This window comes from Chrysemys picta, chromosome 16, assembly GCF_011386835.1.
Source record: "Chrysemys picta bellii isolate R12L10 chromosome 16, ASM1138683v2, whole genome shotgun sequence".
NCBI classification, from domain to species: Eukaryota; Metazoa; Chordata; order Testudines; family Emydidae; genus Chrysemys; species Chrysemys picta.
The window spans coordinates 12,347,040-12,365,821 of record NC_088806.1 but is presented as its reverse complement, the minus strand read 5'-3'; the positions used below and the strand labels follow the sequence as shown (position 1 = coordinate 12,365,821).

At 49.7% G+C, this 18,782-nt stretch overlaps 3 protein-coding genes across 19 annotated transcripts in view; all 3 read right to left on the bottom strand.

The window, feature by feature from the left end:
- LOC103306853 (zinc finger protein 436-like) overlaps positions 1-18,782 on the bottom strand; it is a 495,746-nt gene that overhangs the window by 354,254 nt on the left and 122,710 nt on the right. The window lies entirely within an intron of this gene.
- Positions 341-8,979, bottom strand: LOC135976035 (E3 ubiquitin-protein ligase TRIM15-like; the record flags this gene model as incomplete). Its single annotated transcript, XM_065570386.1, has 3 exons — positions 341-1,013; positions 7,728-7,787; positions 8,838-8,979. Coding segments are annotated over 3 exons (717 nt in total), but the record flags the coding sequence as incomplete, so codon positions are not given.
- On the bottom strand, positions 9,080-13,318 carry LOC101940436 (zinc finger protein RFP-like). The gene is made up of 5 exons (XM_065570385.1): positions 12,817-13,318; positions 10,936-11,031; positions 9,568-9,798; positions 9,244-9,266; positions 9,080-9,143 (listed from the first exon to the last, which is right to left on the bottom strand). The coding sequence occupies exons 1-5, from the start codon at positions 13,231-13,233 to the stop codon at positions 9,080-9,082; spliced, it is 831 nt and encodes a 276-aa protein (XP_065426457.1). The 5' UTR covers positions 13,234-13,318.

Genomic DNA, 18,782 nt, shown 5'->3' with positions numbered 1-18,782 from the left:
TAGAACTGGAAGGGACCTTGAAAGGTCATCGAGTCCAGCCCCCTGCCTTCACTAGCCGGGCCAAGTACTGATTTTGCCCCAAATCCCTAAGTGGCCCCCTCAAGGATTGAACTCACAACCCTGGGTTTAGCAGGCTAATGCACAAACCTCCTGCCCCCTCTTCCTTCCCTCCCCGCTGACCGGAGCGGAGTCCTCGCGGCAGGTGGCAGGAGGCGGCACAGCGGGAGGGGCTGTGTGGCAGCGCCCCTGCTGTAGCCCTGGCCGCCCCCTTCTCTCTCTCTCCCACCCGCTCCCTCCCCCTTCCCCCCCTCCAGCCGGTCCCCCTGTACCCGCGCTCCGGCTGCACCGCAGGTTTTCTTTTTTTTTTTTTTTTGCTTTGCCGTTCTGGCCGCCCCGTTTTTGTTTTTTTTTTGCCTGGGGCGGCCAAAAAGCCAGAGCCGGCCCTGCGCCCGGGGACTCCGTGACAATAGTCACAGACCCACACACCCGCACCCCATCTCAGAGACACAGTCTGACGCCACTGCTTGATCTTACTAAGAGCCAGGGGCAGATTCTCTCGCTGGGGATGGAGCCCGGCGGGAAAGTGAAGATCGGGGCCTCGCTAACCGCGTCAGAAAACGTCACCTGCCCCCGTTCACAGTCCAGAGAAACCCGGATCCTGCTGGGGACCCGGCCCAGGGGGGTCGTAGGGGAGGTGAGAGCCCGGAACTGATGCCCCCACCGCTCCACCGCCCAGATCCCCTCCTTGGGGTTAAGGTTGATCCGTTCCTTCCTCCTCACAGACTCTCTGGCCACCCCCACCGCCCAGCGTCCCTCATCCCTCACCTCCACCTCCATCTCCCAGCAATGTCTCCCAGAGGTGAAGCCCTCACAGCCCAGCACGCAGGGACATCGGTCGAATCTCTCCGGATTGTTGGGCAGAACCTGCCGCCTGCATTCCCATGTCACACTTTTCCCATCCGCAGAGAGGACGAGTTGGGGATGAGCCGTGTCCGGATCCAGAGTCACATTCACTGGCGGGGAGAGACAAGCAGAGCGTTAGGGGCAGAATTCAGCCCTGGGAGAAGCTGGGACAATATCCTTCACTCCCCATCTGCCCCATTCTGGCTGGGACAGTCCGGGATCCTGGGGGGCTGCCTCTGCTCAGTCTCAGGTGCCCCAGACAGACGTTACTGCAGTTTCTCAACCTGGGTAACGGGACCCACTTCTGTGCCTTCTACTGTCACTATAGAGGCTGCAAGCAGCTCCCTGTTGCCCTCCAGGAGCTGCTCCATTCCCAAGGAAGGCATCAAAAACGTTTAATTAGGAGGGTCCAGACGAGGCAGGTACCAACTTTGGGAAACTTCATCGCCTCAATGCAGTCGACGCTCGCAGCCCAGGGATCAGAGATGAAGATGCAGCCCTGGGGAAGAGCCTGTGATTTGAGGCCAGTGAGTAGGATGTAGGCGATGGCATTGGGTGGGTGTGATGGAGTGGGAATTTTCTGTAATATTTCGTAGGAATGCGGCGTGGGCCTCAGTTTCCCCCATGTGCTGTATGGTTAACGAGGGGGTGGGAAAAGGTTGTTTACCCTCTGCAAAGAGTCAGAAATCCAGGTGAGACAGGTGCCTGACTGTCTGGAGCCTGGGCCCATGTCTATGGAATGTCCCACAAGACAATGGCCGCTCCAATGACCCAATCATTTGGCGCCTAGCAACTAACAACCATGGATGGCTCAAACTCTGCAGGAAGCCAGCTGCGTTTGACCAGCGGGAGAAGAGGAGGTTACTTACCCGTAACTAGAGGTTCTTTGAGATGTGTGGTCCCTACCTGTATTCCACTGAGGGTTTACACATGCACTATGCGTCTGGAGCTGGAGAATTCGAAAGTAACATCCGTTGGGCCGCGTACACACCTTTGATTCACCTCACAAGGTGATAAAGGGCAGGGCGGACTGACCATGCCTTCAGTTCCTTCTCCACCACAAATTGGACAGATCCGCAGGAGAGGGACAAGGGGGGGACTGGAATACGGGTAAGGACCACATCTCCAGTTAGTAACCTCCTCTTCTTCGAGTGATGGTCCCTATTGTATTCCACTGAGGGTGATTAACAAGCAGCACCTAATTTGGAGGAGGGTGGGAGGAAGAGGTTGGCTCGGTGGAATGGTCGGAGGACGGCTGCGCCAAACGAGACATAGAATCATAGAAGATTAGGGTTGGAAGGGACCTCAGGAGGTTATCTAGTCTAACCCCCTACTCAAAGCAGGACCAATCCCCAACTAAATCATCCCAGCCAGGGCTTTGTCAAGCCTGACCTTAAAAACCTCTAAGGAAGGAGATTCCACCACCTCCCTAGGGAACCCATTCCAGTGCTTCACCACCCTCCTGGTGAAAAACTTTTTCGTAATATCCAACCTAAACCTCCCCCACTGCAACTTGAGACCATTACTCCTTGTTCTGTCATCAGATATCACTGAGAACAGTCTAGATCCATCCTCTTTGGAACCCCCTTTCAGGTAGTTGAAAGCAGCTATCGAATCCCCCCTCATTCTTCTCTTCTGCAGACTAAACAATCCCAGATCCCTCAGCCTCTCTTCATAGTTCATGTGCTCCAGCCCCCTCATCATTTTTGTTGCCCTCCACTAGACTGTTTCCAATTTTTCCACATCCTTCTTGTAGTATGGAGCCCAAAACTGGACACAGTACTCCAGATGAGACCTCACCAGTGCCGAATAGAGGGGAATGATCACGTCCCTCAATCTGCTGGCAATGTCCCTTCTTATGCAGCCCAATATGCCATTGGCCTTCTTGGCAACAAGGGCACAGTGTTGACTCATATCCAGCTTCTCATCCACTGTAACCCCTAGGTCCTTTTCTGCAGAACTGTTGCCTAGCCATTCAGGTTGTATTCATGCACTGTAGCAGTGCATGGGATTCTTCCATCCTAAGTGCAGGACTCTGCACTTGTCCTTGTTGAACCTCATCAGGTTTCTTTTGGCTCAATCCTCTAATTTGTCTAGGTCCCTCTGTATCCGATCCCTACCCTCCAGCATATCTACCACTCCTCCCAGTTTAGTGTCATCTGCAAACTTGCTGAGGGTGCAGTCCACACCATCCTCCAGATCATTAATGAATCATCCACCGCAAAATCTTGCGCTGAGGAGCAATGCACAGCAAAGGTATGTACATTAGTCCATGTGGCTACCCTATCCAGGTCTGGAAGCACCTAGAGTGAGAAACAGTCAAAGGGATTTCCTAAATAGTCTCACCCTCTGCAGGTTGAAGGCCAAGGTCCTGCAGACATCAAGGGAGTGAAGGAATCGCTCCTCCTATGAGTTGGTTAAGATGAATACGGGAGACAACCTTTGGCAGAAACTTGGGATGCAGGCACAGGGAAACTTTGTCCTTACAGAACATGGTGAATGGGGGATCCACCATCATGGCCCCCAATTCTCCTACCCTTCTTGTGGAAGTAAGAGCTACCAGGGAAGTAACCTTCGTGGAAAGAAGGGACAAGGGAGCATGAAGCCAATGGTTCAAACGGTGATTTCATTCATGTTGAGAGAACGAGGTTGAAGTCCCATTGGAGAGCAATAGGTTGAATGGGGGGACAGGATTCTGAGGAGACCCAAGACTGGGTTAATCTTTTGTGGGCCCCTGGCACCTGGACAGTTTGCCCTCCTCCTAGATAGCTTGGAAAGGGGCTCGATCTTGCTGGGGAAGCTTGTCTGTAAAGTCCTCCAATTTACCATAATTGAGAAAGTATCATTTGGCCAATAAGGCCTGGTAGTTGGAAATCCAAAATTGGAGACTGGCTGACAAGCACCCCAGAAGGTCCAGTTGCTTACCCTCCTTGTCTGCCAGGGTGCATCACTGCTTGTATCATGAGGGAATGGGGTGGAGGATGAGAAAACAGAAACTCAGACCCCTTAGCCAGTACATGGTACTCCCTTTTCTGCCCGCCAAACAGTTCAAGCTGGCTGAAGAATGGCATCATTGATCGGTAGAACAACCCTGGTCGGTACTGAGGCCTGAAGCATGTCAAGAAGCTACCACTGTTTTTCCTGTCCTTCCTCCAGCGGATGAATATGGAGTCTCTCAGCCACACGGCATAGGAGGTCTTGGATATGATGAAAACGATCTGGAGACAAGGGTTGAGCTGAGGACACAGCTGCGTCTAGAGAAGATTATGGGAATTACTTCTGTTCCGGCAGCACTGTTAGAGCCGAACTGAATGACTCATCTTGCAAAACTGGTTCCAGATACCCAAAGTGGGGAGAGGGGTAAATCCTGTCTTGCTGAATGGGAAGGCTCCGAAGGTATATATTGCAGCCAAGACCCCCCTGTGCAGCCAACAAGACAGATCCATTGGATGCTGTGGAGGGCCCCAGGCAATAGGATAACAGTGGTTTCTCATTGGGGAAAAAGAAGGGACTCTCACAAAGTTGGCGGTCCCTTGGATATTCATAGCAGCAGTAGAGGATTGGCAGCCCCTGTGCTCCATCCGAATCCTCCAATGAAAACTCAGAGCCCGGTTCAAGTGGCGGTACCATCAGAACCGGGGGAGACTGTCTGAACCGTAGGGGAGTGGGTGGAAGCGTGACTCGACTGAGGGAAGTCCAGAGTTGAAGATCATACCCCCGCTAGGCGTCAACTGTGCAGGAAGACATGGAGACCTCACTTCCCCCAGAGCAAAGAGTTAATCGGGTCCGGGTGCCGTCTCCAACCTCCCTGGTGTTAGCGGCACATGCGCCGTAGCCGGAACCAGAGCTGGAGCGGAGGGCTGGTTCGGAACCGATGGTTCCCTTGACTTAGGGGGTGCGTGGCTCGATGGTTGGCACTGGTGGATCTGGCAGGTCTGTGTGACTTCTTGTGCTTGTGACCCTTGGTAAGCGCCAGTTCTCGGTGGCTGGAACTGGTGGAAGACGCATGGGACTTCTTGGGCCTGGAGGAAGACTTACTGCCATCCTTAAGCGCATGCATCCTTGGCTCCCGACTAGGCCCTGGCACGGGGTCCATAGTACTGGTACCGGTGGAACCGGACATGATCTCCACCATTGGAGGTGCGCTTCTGGGTTTTTCAGACTGATGTATGCAGGGTGGTTCCCCGGCCTGGATCCGACTGTGGCCTCATGGTGCTTTTCGAGGTGAAGAGCCCGGCCTTCTCACGTATGGGAAGGATGGGCCGATGCTGCACCTGGATGAAATGTGAGCTTCTCCCAGGCAGGAGAGGCAGCGTTGGTGCTCATCACTGACTGAGAACGAACACGGACAGGAGGCGCAGATCTTCCACTCCGGCGTCTCTGGCATAAACCAGTACCCAGGCATGGGTGCTGGATTGGGATGGGGTGGGGACCAGTGAAAACAGAGCCCTACAGTCTCTTAGCTCCTAAAACTACCACTAAACACTAAAACTAGAGTAAAACCAACACAAATCTGAATAAAAAGAACTTTGTACAATTCTAAAGTGTGTGTGTGGGGGGGTTGTTTAAGTGCATGAGAGACAAGAGGACACTAGCAGATCCGACTCGGATCATGTGGCGGTGAGGAGGAACTGAAGGTGCGGTCGGTCCACCCTGCCTGTTAACGCCTCGGACAAAACCATAATGCGAAGCCAGGGCGCATGCGCGGACCAGCAAACGCTCCTACTTTCAAATGCTCCAGCTCCGGGCACATGGCGTAAACCCTCCATGGAATACAACAGGGACCATCACTCGAAGAAGAACAAAGGGCTAAGGAGGGGCCAGGTGGGAGTTGTTAGGGGGGCTGCTGACAGCTGGGGACACACTCCCCTGAATTGGGACTAGAGAGGGGTCAGAGGGCTGTAGGCTCAGGGCTCACCACGATGGACCAGGCTGTAACTCTCTCTACGCTGCGTTCCAGACATCTAATAAACCCATTTGAAAAACCAGTCGGAGAACACTTCAATCTCCTTGGACACTCAATAGCAGACTTAAAAGTGGCCATTCTTCAACAAAAAAAGTCAAAAACAAACTCCAACGAGAAACTGCAGAACCGGAATTAATTTGCAAACTGGACACCTTCAAATTAGGTCTGAATAAAGACTGGGAGTGGCTGGGTCATTACAAAAACTAATTTCCCCCTACTATTACTCACCCTTCTTGTCAACTGTTTGAAATGGGCCACGCTGATTACCACTACAAAATGATTTTTCCTCCTGTTGATAATGGCCCTCTTCCATTTAATTGAATTGGCTCATTAGCACTGACCCCTCACTTGGTAAGGCAACTCCCATCTTTTCATATACTGTGTATTTATACCTGCTACTGTATGTTCCACTCCATGCATCTGATGAAGTGGGTTTTAGCCCCCGAAAGCTTATGCCCAAATACATTTGTTAGTCTCTAAGGTGCCACAAGGACTCCGCGTTGTTTTTGCGGATACAGACTAACACGGCTGCTACTCTGAAACCTGAGACCAGGCAGAGACGCCCTGACAGTTCCTCCCCTGGGCTGGCTTCAGAAACTGCCTCTTTCCCGGCTGCATCTCCCTGCTGGGACTGCTCCTCTCTCGGGATTAGAGGCACATCAGCACCTGAAGCTGCAGGGAGGGGAGTGAGAGGAGGGAGGCAACAGATATAAAGCCAGGGGGAAGCTGCACACTGACCCCTCTCTCCTCTCCCTGGCCTGGGAGAAGAGACGGGAAGGGGATACTGGAGAAGAACCTCTCCAGGCCAGAGGCAGCCCTCTGAACTGACTATTTCAAAGGCATGTGGATATGTGTGGAAGCGCCAGGGTCAGCGCTAAGGACCTTTGCTTTGTGTGTAGGTTCCTTTGTTCATCGGCGTGGGTGTGAACTCAGCACCAAGGCTGGCATCAGGATTGTTCGTCTGACTTCTGCTTGGGATCTCCTTCGTATTTCGTGTTTGTATTTTTATGTTTAGAGGCTGGAGGCGGGCGGTGTCATGGTCAATGCTGTGTGACAAATCTCTGTCCTTGTCTCTGGGGGTCCCATGTTTCCTGGTGGATTTCGCTAGCCTCAGAGGCTCGCTGTGACCCTCCACACAGCCCTTCTCTCTCTAGAGGCAAGGGTCACAGCCTACTGAGCCATTTTCATCATAAGCCAACAAGGGTGGTTAGGAGAAGCAACCCTCCCTCACACAGTCTCTGTTGTCTCCCAGTATCAGTGATTAATCAAGGAGGGGAGAGGGGAGCCCGGGCCCGCCCTCTACTCCGGGCTCCAGCCCAGGGACCCTAAAATTAGCAGCTACGGAAGCTGACTTTTTGGAAATAGGATGTGTACAATTCCCTGGGCCACTTCCCCACAGCATCCCCCACTTCCTCAAGATCCACTTCACCCTTACCTCAGGGCCTCCTTCCTTGTGCCTGATATGGTTTGTACTCCTCAGTCTCTCCAACAACGCAGCTTCCTCCTACAGCTCTTGAAATGCCTCACTGACTAACTGGGAGGTTTTTAACTAGTTCCAGACAGCCCTTGATTGGCTTCAGGAGTCCCAATCAATCTAGCTATCTCCACTGCTTTCTAGAAGGATCTTAATTGGCCCCAGGTGTCTTGATTAACCTGGAGCAACTGCCATTTGGTTGCCATGGTACCAGGGATTTGTTTAGCCTGGGGCTAACATACCTGTTCCTCACTACTTTACTATAGCCATCTGGCCTTGCCCCGTCACAACTGGTTTGATTTGTAATGTGAGCGACAAGTTCATGAAAATCTTTTCAAGGGATTTTTCTCTTCCTTGAAAGATAATCTCCGTGTGAAATCTCACCTGGTGTGTATGACTCTAGGGGTTCCCCTTCTTTTCTCTCCAGTTCAGAGGGCACCGTGTCTGGAGAGGGAAAAGAGACGACGTTTCAGGCTGGCATGTTTACAGACATCCCCACTCTTAGCTGACAGAACTATGTTTTAATTACGTGAGAGAAAACGTTGGCGAGGGACAGGGCCACGCCTAGATCTTTAATCAAAGAATCTGACACTTTTTCTATTTTTGCTTTCGTTCCGGCATCTCACATCCACAGAAATGTCCATTAACCCTCCCACCTCCCCCCAGCAGATACGATGTGGGAGAGGGATTTCTCTCTTCCTCCAGACCCCCGTCAGTTTTGCTCATTCTCCGTGGGCATGTTTTCATAACCTAGACCCAGATCCTGCCAAGAGTTTTAGCATGAATGACCTTTACACCCTTTGGCTCATTTGACATGAATGGACATTGTGGAGACTTTGCAGGATCAGGGCCCTGAATGGCAAATCTTTACCCAGGCCACGCCCCTCTATCCCTGCTCCACCCCATTCCTCCTCCGCCCTTCCCTCAACGCCTCCACTTCCTGCCCACCCAGGAGCACCCCTTGAGCCTGCAGCTGCTGGGGAGGAGGCACAAAGGGCTCCTGTGTTTTAGGGATTCGCCTGGGTTTGCACCTTTGGCCCACCCGAGCTGCCCCATGCGGCCGGAGCACAAGGATGGGCTGGGTCCACATTTCAAAAGTGACCTGTAATTTAGGGTCTAAATTTTGGGGGCCAAACTTCAGGCCCCGGGGGCCTGGTTCTCCAAGGTGCTGCATATCCCACTGGCTCAAGCTGCAGTGGTGGGTGAGTCACAGCTCTGGCGCACACGCCCTGCAGTTCAGTCGTTGGGAGAGAGAAACCGAGGCACTCACATTTTGCTATGTTTTTACCTTCACGATTTTACCCAAGCTCACAGAGTGAATCACCATGAGACATCCCGGTGCCTGGGCCCCTGCTACATCTGCTCCGTTTCTCCACTTTCTGGTTTTTATTGAATCGGTACCCATTGTAATTATGAAGCGACTGGCCAGAGCCCATCTCCTCCCACGGTCTCAGAGACACACCCTCATTTCCCTCCTAGATTCCTTCTTGGTACCTTTGAACTTCCTCAGAGTCTCCGTTAGAGCAAAAATTTTCTGGGAGAAATTGCTGCGTCTCTCTGCCAGCTCCGGAGAAATCTCCACTGGCTGCTGGAACTTCCCCGTCTCACATCTGGAGAGAGAAAATTTCACGTGATTATATTTCGTTTACAGACTCATTATCATTCCTTGCTGGTGGAAGTTGCTGTTCTATGGAGCATGGAGTTAGAAATCCTCTCCTCCCAGCCTCCGAGCCGGTTCAGCACAGCCCAGGGCTGTGCAATCTTCCCCCGTAGGCCCCATTAATATCCTTCCGACCTGGCCTGCAGAGAGCAGATCCGAGGATGAAAGAGACCCATCTTTCCCACGTACTAGATAATTCCAGACTCTTGTATCGCGAGGGAGGGAGGGAGAGCCACGTACCTGCTCAAGGCGCTTCTGGTATCCTAGAGAGGGGGGGGAGAGAGAAAAACAATCTCAGTCCCTCATGCCACACACTGGGGTACGTGGGAAGGGATTTTGCAGATAATGGGGAAAGAGGCACTGCCCTGGCCCCAGGGCCATGCATTGGCTGAGTTAATGTCATCTCAAACAGGAATAAGTCTGTAACTTGTCCAAGAGCAACAATAATTCACACGTCAGCAATGCACACACTGAGTCACGCTGTGAGCTGTGATGGCTGGACCCCAGTGCCCATGCTGTCCTGTCCCTGTGTCGGGATCTGGGATGTATTTAACTCAGTCTCACCTGCAGCAATTCACTCGCTGGCTTCTGACACTTCCCCTCCAGCTCACGGATCAGCTCGCTGAGACGGGAAATCTCCTCAGAGAGTTGAGTGACGTTGTCGTGCTGTAGCTTCACAATCTCCTCGTCCAGCTTTTCCAGCTGGGCCAGCAGGAGTCGCTCTTCTTCCTCCAGAAACGTCTTCAGTAGCTGAAACTCAGACACAATCTCCCGCCTCTCCTTTTCTGTCTGTATCTGGTTTTTTAAAAAAGGGGTGGGGGAAGGGACATATAGAGAACGTCTAGGGTCTTTCACAAGTGCTGAGCGTGCAGGAGAGAGAATTGCCTTACATCTGACACTTGACACAGTAGTTACTAGGGAGCGGATTTCGTATCACCTTCCTCTTTGTTCCTAATATCTCTTCATGGGATGTGTCCATGTCTGACAGGGGCAGGGCACTATGTCATCAGAGACTTGTCTCAATCGTGACCCAGAGTAGCAGGAGGCAGAGATGCCAGAGAAGAAAAAAGAATGAAACAATTATTTAATAGTGCAAGAAATGCCTGCGGGCTCCGGCTGACGGCACTTTCTGGGATATAGTCTGTTCAGCTTGGAAGGAGAGTTAGGAAAGCCACAAGAGCTAGAAATTAACTCATTCCTTGGAATGGGAGCTTCGCTTCTGTAGAAAATGCGGTGGGCCTGATCCTGGGAGAGGCCTTCTCAAGCCCCCTGCACGTGTGCGGGTGCAGACATGACTCTAATCCCTGGTCACGGAACAACGCACACAACAAGTCCTGAGTACTGTGTCCAGTTTTGGGCCCCACACTACAAGAAGGATGTGGAAAAATTGGAAAGAGTCCAGCGGAGGGCAACAAAAATGATTAGGGGGCTGGAGCACATGATTTATGAGGAGAGGCTGAGGGAACTGGGATTGTTTAGTCTGCAGAAGAGAACGAGGGGGGATTTGATAGCTGCTTTCAACTACCTGAAGGGGGGTTCCAAAGAGGATGGAGCTCGGCTGTTCTCAGTGGTGGCAGATGACAGAACAAGGAGTAATGGTCTCAAGTTGCAGTGGGGGAGGTTTAGGTTGGATATTAGGAAAAACTTTTTCACTAGGAGGGTGGTGAAGCACTGGGATGGGTTCCCTTGGGAGGTGGTGGAATCTCCTTCCTTAGAGGTTTTTAAGGTCAGGCTTGACAAAGCCCTGGGCTGGGATGATTTAGTTGGGGATTGGTCCTGCTTTGAGCAGGGGGTTGGACTAGATGACCTCCTGAGGCCTCTTCCAACCCTGATATACTATGATTCCTCATTCCCCAAGGCCACAGAGGAATCTGCCTACAAAGAGATCTCCCTTCCCCAGCTCCTTGCTGGTTAATAACAACAGGGACCTACCCGATACTGCTGGCTTGTCCCCTCGCCAGTCACTTTAAATCCCTTCAGCTTTTCTTTCTCTTCCTTCAGAGTCTTCAAATGGGCCTGGAACGTCTCCTGGTGAAACAGAAATGCGTTGGTTGTTTATTTGTGTCTAGTGAGTGTTTTCCCACCCAAGAATCTGTAGATGACGGTCTGTCATGGAATCCCTGGGCGATGCTCTGGAACTGCTCCCCACATTCTGGGGCCCAGCGAGCCAGACACCCCCGTCTGCCCTCACTCCTCATCCCTAGCCAGCTCCAAACTGAAACTCCCTCCAGCCCCTCCTTCTCTGGGCTTTGTCCCTTTCCCAGGCCAGGAGGTCACCTGACCTCTTTGTTCTTCCACACCTTTAGCATATCCTTGCAACGGGGAAGGGCCCCGGCCATTAGTTGCCAGGAGACGGAGGGTCGGCCAGAAACTGAGGCACCCACACAGTATTCAGAGGAAACATTAAGAACAGCCCCACTTCATCACACTGTTAGCCCTTTCTGACATCAGGGACACGAAGGAAATGATTCCTCATGAATGGAGACTGGGAGTGTTTTATATTCAGGCAGCTGAGAATTATTTGTCCTTTTCCTCCATTGAGTTAAACCAGGGGAGAAAGCTGGAGTCACATGATGGTGAATCAATAACCCAATTGTTTAGAAGGCTTAACTAACAAAGTGATACCAACCCCAGAAGCCACCAGGGTTAGAAATACCATCTGGGATGCTCAAAGGAGCCCAACTCCCATTGAATTTCAGCCCTGAACCCCGGGGGATTGGACGGGTTGGACAGAACTGGGCTAAGCACTTGGGCGGGTGATTTGTGTTAAGAACGGTTGCTTTATGAGATCCCAATCCCTTTCATTTGCAATGCCTTCTGGGTAGCGACCCCCCCATTCCTAGCAAAGCTACCAGAAGCAATGGACTCTGGGAGATGCACAAGGCCGGGATTGTCCCCCACTGTTTTGTGCAGGGCCCAGTCCAGTGGAGGTCAGGTCTCATGCTTGGTCTGCAGGAGCTGCCTGGATGATACAGACTGTGATACAAGTCCCCCTTCTCTGGTCTGAAGGCAGCACTCCCAGGTACACTGGCCTACAGTGCACGTGACCGAAACCTCACCGATCCTTCCACAGTTTCATTTGAGTTGCAAGTTCCCTTATTTCACCGGGGGAAGTGATTTGAAAATGGCGCTCCAGCTTCCCAGAGAAACGTCGCCCACATCAGTCATCTGTCCTGCCTTCATTTCTGCCTCTCACGCCACATCCCTCTACGCCAGGGGCCGGCAATCTTTCAGAGGTGGTGTGCTGAGTCTTCACTGATTCACTCTAATGTAAGGTGTCGCGTGCCAGTCATACATGTTAACGTTTTTAGAAAGTCTCTTTCTATAAGTCTATAATATAGAACTAAACTATTGTTGTATGTAAAGTAAAGAAAGTTTTTAAAATGTTTAAGAAGCTTCATTTAAAATTAAAATGCAGAGCCCCCCCCGGACCGGTGGCCAGGACCCGGGCAGTGTGAGTGCCACTGAAAATCACCTTGCGTGCCGCCTTTGGCATGTGTGCCATAGGTTGCCTACCCCTGATCTATACATTTCTTTCCGTATCACTGTTCATTAGGGTGACCAGAGGTCCCGATTTTATAGGGACAGTCCCGATATTTGGGGCTTTGTCTTATATAGGCACCTATTACCCCCCATCCCCTGTCCCGATTTTTCACACTTGCTGTCTGGGCACCCTACTGTTCATACAGTGAAAGCTTTACAGAGCAGAAAGATGCCGGGGGGAGAAATAGAGTCTGATCAGCAAGTTGGGGTGAAATGAACCTGTCATTAAAATGCAGTTAGAATGAATTAGACGGGGCAGCGATTCCTTACCTCGTACTCCTGGGCAGCCTCCCGGATGGGAACCACCGTGTGAGCGGCGTGAGCCCGGGATGCATCACACATCACGCAGATGGGGGTTTGATCCTCTTCACAGAACAGCTTGAGAGGCTGCCGGTGCTCCCCGCACACTCTCTCCCATCCTGCATCCTCAATTACCGGTAAACTCAGCTGTTGGACAATTTCTAGGACATTCGCCAGCTGCCTGTTGGGTGTGAGGTTTCTCTGCTGAGCAGTTTCTCCGCACTGAGGACAGGAAACGTCTGTGTCCGACCCTTCCCAGCACTGGCTGATGCAGACTCTGCAGAAACTGTGCCCGCAGTCTATAATCACCGGGTCTTTAAAATACTCCTGACAGATGGGGCAACTAGCTTCAGCCTGGAGACATCGTGCAGGGCTCTCTGCAGCCATGGCTTCTGTCTAGAGAGCCCCAGTGGTAAGTTTCACTTTCCTGAATTCAGAGGTGCACTCCACCTGCTACAGGAACTGGGTGTTTCCTTTCCTGGAATTGACTCACGCTGTTTGCTGCATCGGAACAAGCCCCCTGGTAACATTACCAGCCCCGGGGGCTTTTGTGATCAAAGTGCCAATAAAGTGCTGCCCCACCTGCAAACAGCCGCTGTGCCGGTGTAGAGGGTCACTAGGACCTCTCGTGGGTGCCAGCAGCCACCGGTACAGATGGGCTTGCCAGAGCAGGTGTTTAAGGAGGGATAGTTTGAAACTCACAGGCTGCATCCGATGAAGTGGGCTGTAGCTCACGAAAGCTAATGCTCAAATAAATGTGTTAGTCTCTAAGGTGCCACAAGGACACCTCGTTCTTTTTACAGGCTAAAAACTCAGCTAAGCTGGAATCAGTGTTTCAAATATCTGCTTCTCACTTACACCAGGGCTGCTCTGGCTCAGTGCGTTGCCAGCTCCCATGATTTCATCTCATGGAGTCTCACAATATTTGCTGTGTTTGTTAGACCCCCAGCTCCTGGAAGCATGTGATTAGGGGAGACTCTTGCCACTTCTTTCCAAGTATCCTTAAGCCTAAACTCCTTCAGCAACCTGGGCCCTGGCTCTGTTCCAGGCACAAGCCATGTTTGCTGAGGTCAGAATTAAGGATTTGCTTTGCAGGGCGAGTGAGATGAATACATTGAGTGCAGCGCATAGACCACTTCCTGTCAAAGGCACATATCTGGGCTGGGGCAGCGTCCCGCTGACAATGGTTTTAGGAGTGTGTCCATAAGAACAGCCACACTGGGTCAGACCAAAGGTCCATCTAGCCCAGGATCCTGTCTTCTGACCGTGGCCAATGCCAGGTGCCCCAGAGGGAATGAACAGAACAGGGAATCATCAAGTGATCCATCCTGTTGCCCATTCCCAGTTTCTGGCAAACAGAGGCTAGGGACACCATCCCTGCCAACCCTGGCTAATAGCCATTAACGGACCTATCCTCCATAAAGTTATCCAGTTCTTTTTTGAACCCTGTTATAGTCTTGGCCTTCACAACTTCCTCTGGCAAGGAGTTCCACAGACTCTGTAGCAGAGAATGGAGTAGGTATTCCCTTGAAATGCATATTTCTTTGCTTTTCAAAGTTGAGGCTGTGGTGAAAATCTATACTTGAGTAGCCTAATCTGCCTTTCTGCTGTTTTTTTTTTTAATGTATATGTGTGACGTTGTGCAGTCTATATGGTCTTATAAAAACTTGATAATAAGTCAATATAATGTAACTGAGCTGGTTTTAGAGAAAATACAGTAATAAGTGAATGTAAGTAACTGGGATATGCCTCACGCAAAAGGTCTCTTGTAAGGTATCATTACAAAGCTTATAATCTACTGAGTATGATCATCTGATTTGTATAAATGTACCACTCTTGTAGCTAAAACTAGAAATATAAAATGTAACTCTGAGGGCCTATTGTAATTGTGTAAAGTGTGGACCATTAATGATGGTTTGGAATCTTGATGACTCCCATTGTCTGCAGATGGCTGTATTTACCTGTGAGTCTTCCTGTATATGTGTGTGCTGGCAAATGAGTAATGAAGTCTTGCAGTGACATGTGATCATGTCACCTGAACTGGAATCCATCTTTAACCTGGTGCTTTTCCAGTGAGGGGGGGTGGAAACCCAGAGAGACAAAGAGTTCCCGCCTTATGCAAAAGATATATAAAGGGGGGGAAGAGAAGAGAGAGGGGAAGCCATCATGAAGAATCCCCTAGCTACCACCTGAGCTGCAACAAGAGCTGTACCAGGGGAAAGAATTGTGCCCAGGCCTGGAAGGTGTCCAGTCTGAGAAAAACTTACTGAAACATCTCTGAGGGTGAGATTATCTGTATTTAGTTTGATTAGGCATAGATTTGCGCATTTTATTTTATTTTGCTTGGTGACTTACTTTGTTCTGTCTGTTACTACTTTGAACCACTTAGATCCTACTGTCTGTATTTAATAAAATCACTTTTTATTTAGTAATTTACTCAGAGTATGTATTAATACCTGGGGGAGCAAACAACTGTGCATATCTCTCTATCAGTGTTATAGAGGGCGAACAATTTATGAGTTTGCCCTGCATAAGCTTTATACAGGGTAAAACGGATTTATCTGGGTTTAGACCCCATTGGGAGTTGGGCATCTGAGTGCTAAAGACAAGCACGCTACTGCGAGCTGTTTTCAGGTAAACTTGCAGCTTTGGGGCAAGTGATTCAGACCCTGGGTCTGTGTCTGGAGCCAGACAGGAGTGTCTGGCTCAGCAAGACAGGGTGCTGGAGTCCTGAGCTGGCAGGGAAAACAGAAGCAGGGGTAGTCTTTGCACATCGGGTGGCAGTTCCCAAGGGGGTTTCTGTGATCCAACCCGTCACAGTGGCGTAGTCGAGCAGGATCTGTGCACAGCTGATTGCTTTGAGATACTGGTAGTGATTTTACGTGAGTTTTAAGTGTGGTGGCTGGAGAACAGACAAAGTGGTTACTGGTTTGTTATTTTCTGTTTGCTTATTTCGGGAAAGGGAAGTAGGGACAGAAAAGGAAGCAAAATAAGTAAGAATGAAGATCAAAAGAAGCTAAAACTACACAAGTTGCAAATTGCCCAGAAAGACTGAACAATGGGCACTGGGAATGTCTCTGTTAACTAAGAAGCCCCTGAGCTGAGTGCATCTCAGTTTCAGTGAACTGCAGATGGGTGTGGCCCAACCTCTGTCTGTGCTGAAGCTGACTGGGGTGTCTAATTTAGCAAGACAGGAGTGGAGGGGTGCCTGTTCTGGCAGGAGGGTGTTCTCTGTGGTATCCCAGCTCATCAAGTGATGGTCTCAAGGGAAGATAAATGGAAATTGATGTACAATTTGTCTGGGGAAAGCCTGACCTGGAAAAAGAAAAGGCTGCCCACCAGCCTGAACTTAAGAGACAAAGCAATTAAGACCCAGAAGCATAACCTGGCTGTAATGGAGTGGAAGAGGTGCACAGAGACATGTATCCTGGAGCTGGAAGTTGGGGTTCTGGTGACTGCTGCGGTGGGAACAAACCCCAAGGACTCTAGCTGGAAGCAAACCCAACCTGAGTGAAAGGGGGGGGATTTTGCTGGCCAGCGAAAGGTCCCTCATAGCTGGAAGCTGTGAGCCTACAGCTGGGTCAGGGTCTCTTTCCCTTTTGGGGGACACAGGAGTGTCTGCCCCATAGGGGAGCCCAAAAACGAATTTTAGGTATACTGCCTCCGCCATGGTCAGTGTCCAAGTCTCTGGCAGTAAGTTCAGGAGGAGGGTGTGACGTTGTGCAGTCTATATGGTCTTATAAAAACTTGATAATAAGTCAATATAATGTAACTGAGCTGGTTTTAGAGAAAATACGGTAATAAGTGAATGTAAGTAACTGGGATATGCCTCACGCAAAAGGTCTCTTGTAAGGTATCATTACAAAGCTTATAATCTACTGAGTATGATCATCTGATTTGTATAAATGTACCACTCTTGTAGCTAAAACTAGAAATATAAAATGTAACTCTGAGGGCCTATTGTAATTGTGTAAAGTGTGGACCATTAATGATGGTTTGGAATCTTGATGACTCCCATTGTCTGCAGATGGCTGTATTTACCTGTGAGTCTTCCTGTATATGTGTGTGCTGGCAAATGAGTAATGAAGTCTTGCAGTGACATGTGATCATGTCACCTGAACTGGAATCCATCTTTAACCTGGTGCTTTTCCAGTGAGGGGGGGTGGAAACCCAGAGAGACAAAGAGTTCCCGCCTTATGCAAAAGATATATAAAGGGGGGGAAGAGAAGAGAGAGGGGAAGCCATCATGAAGAATCCCCTAGCTACCACCTGAGCTGCAACAAGAGCTGTACCAGGGGAAAGAATTGTGCCCAGGCCTGGAAGGTGTCCAGTCTGAGAAAAACTTACTGAAACATCTCTGAGGGTGAGATTATCTGTATTTAGTTTGATTAGGCATAGATTTGCGCATTTTATTTTATTTTGCTTGGTGACTTACTTTGTTCTGTCTGTTACTACTTTGAACCACTTAGATCCTACTGTCTGTATTTAATAAAATCACTTTTTATTTAGTAATTTACTCAGAGTATGTATTAATACCTGGGGGAGCAAACAACTGTGCATATCTCTCTATCAGTGTTATAGAGGGCGAACAATTTATGAGTTTGCCCTGCATAAGCTTTATACAGGGTAAAACGGATTTATCTGGGTTTAGACCCCATTGGGAGTTGGGCATCTGAGTGCTAAAGACAAGCACGCTACTGCGAGCTGTTTTCAGGTAAACTTGCAGCTTTGGGAGTCTGGGTCTGTGTCTGGAGCCAGACAGGAGTGTCTGGCTCAGCAAGACAGGGTGCTGGAGTCCTGAGCTGGCAGGGAAAACAGAAGCAGGGGTAGTCTTTGCACATCGGGTGGCAGTTCCCAAGGGGGTTTCTGTGATCCAACCCGTCACAATATGCATTACACAGGATTAAAATTTCACCCGCTAATTCAGTATCCCAGATTTAGACTGGATAGGGGGGATGTGAAAAAACATAAATTTCTGCCAGGATCTTTGATCAGGGTTTTGGGGTACGAGAATGATCCAGATAATACATAGAATAATAATAAAACCTACTGCAAGTATGTTGGATTAAAAGTAATAATTAATACATTAATTATTTTGGGGAAAATATGGTCCGGTAGAGACCCCGGAGTTGGCTTGTATTATTAGAAAGAGATATGTCTCTCAGCCTTGCTTGAGTTTGTGCTAAGTGAAGCAGGCCTGTTAATTTGCAAGGTCTGTGCTAATTGTAAAAAAACATTCGGAGACTAAGAGTTTGTCCTAAAAGTGGTAAGATAACAACGTTACAAATGTTTTTCTGAATTCAGGAACAAGATTTGTTGTTCCTCCACTTTTACATTCCTATCTTGCTTGTTTTCTTTTCATGTGTGACAAGTGGCATGGATGGATTCATTGGAGTCTGTCATGCCCCAGTGATTTGAGAATGGTTATGTTAAGTGAAATAGGATATGATTGTAAATGTATGTTTGAATGAGTAATAAAAGGTTGAAGTGCCAGCCTGATAAATAATAACTACCGAGGAACGTTTGGCTGAAGAATGTGCAGGATGGAGATAACCAGAAAACCCTGTAGGGCAGGGGTCGGCAACCTTTCAGAAGTGGTGAGCCGAGTCTTCATTTATTCATTCTAATTTAAGGTTTCATGTGCCGGTAATACATTTTAACATTTTTAGAAGGTCTCTTTCTATAAGTCTATAATATAGAACTAAACTATTGTTGTGTGTAAAGTAAATAAGGTTTTTAAAAAGTTTAAGAAGCTTCATTTAAAATTAAATGAAAATGCAGAGCCCCCCGGACCGGTGGCCAGGGCCCGGGCAGTGTGAGTGCCACTGAAAATCAGCTCGCGTGCTGCCTTTGGACAGGAGGGCCGAAGAACCGGATAACAACAAGCCGTCACTGCTGGGCCATCTGCATGATGGACTATCATTTCAAACGTGAGA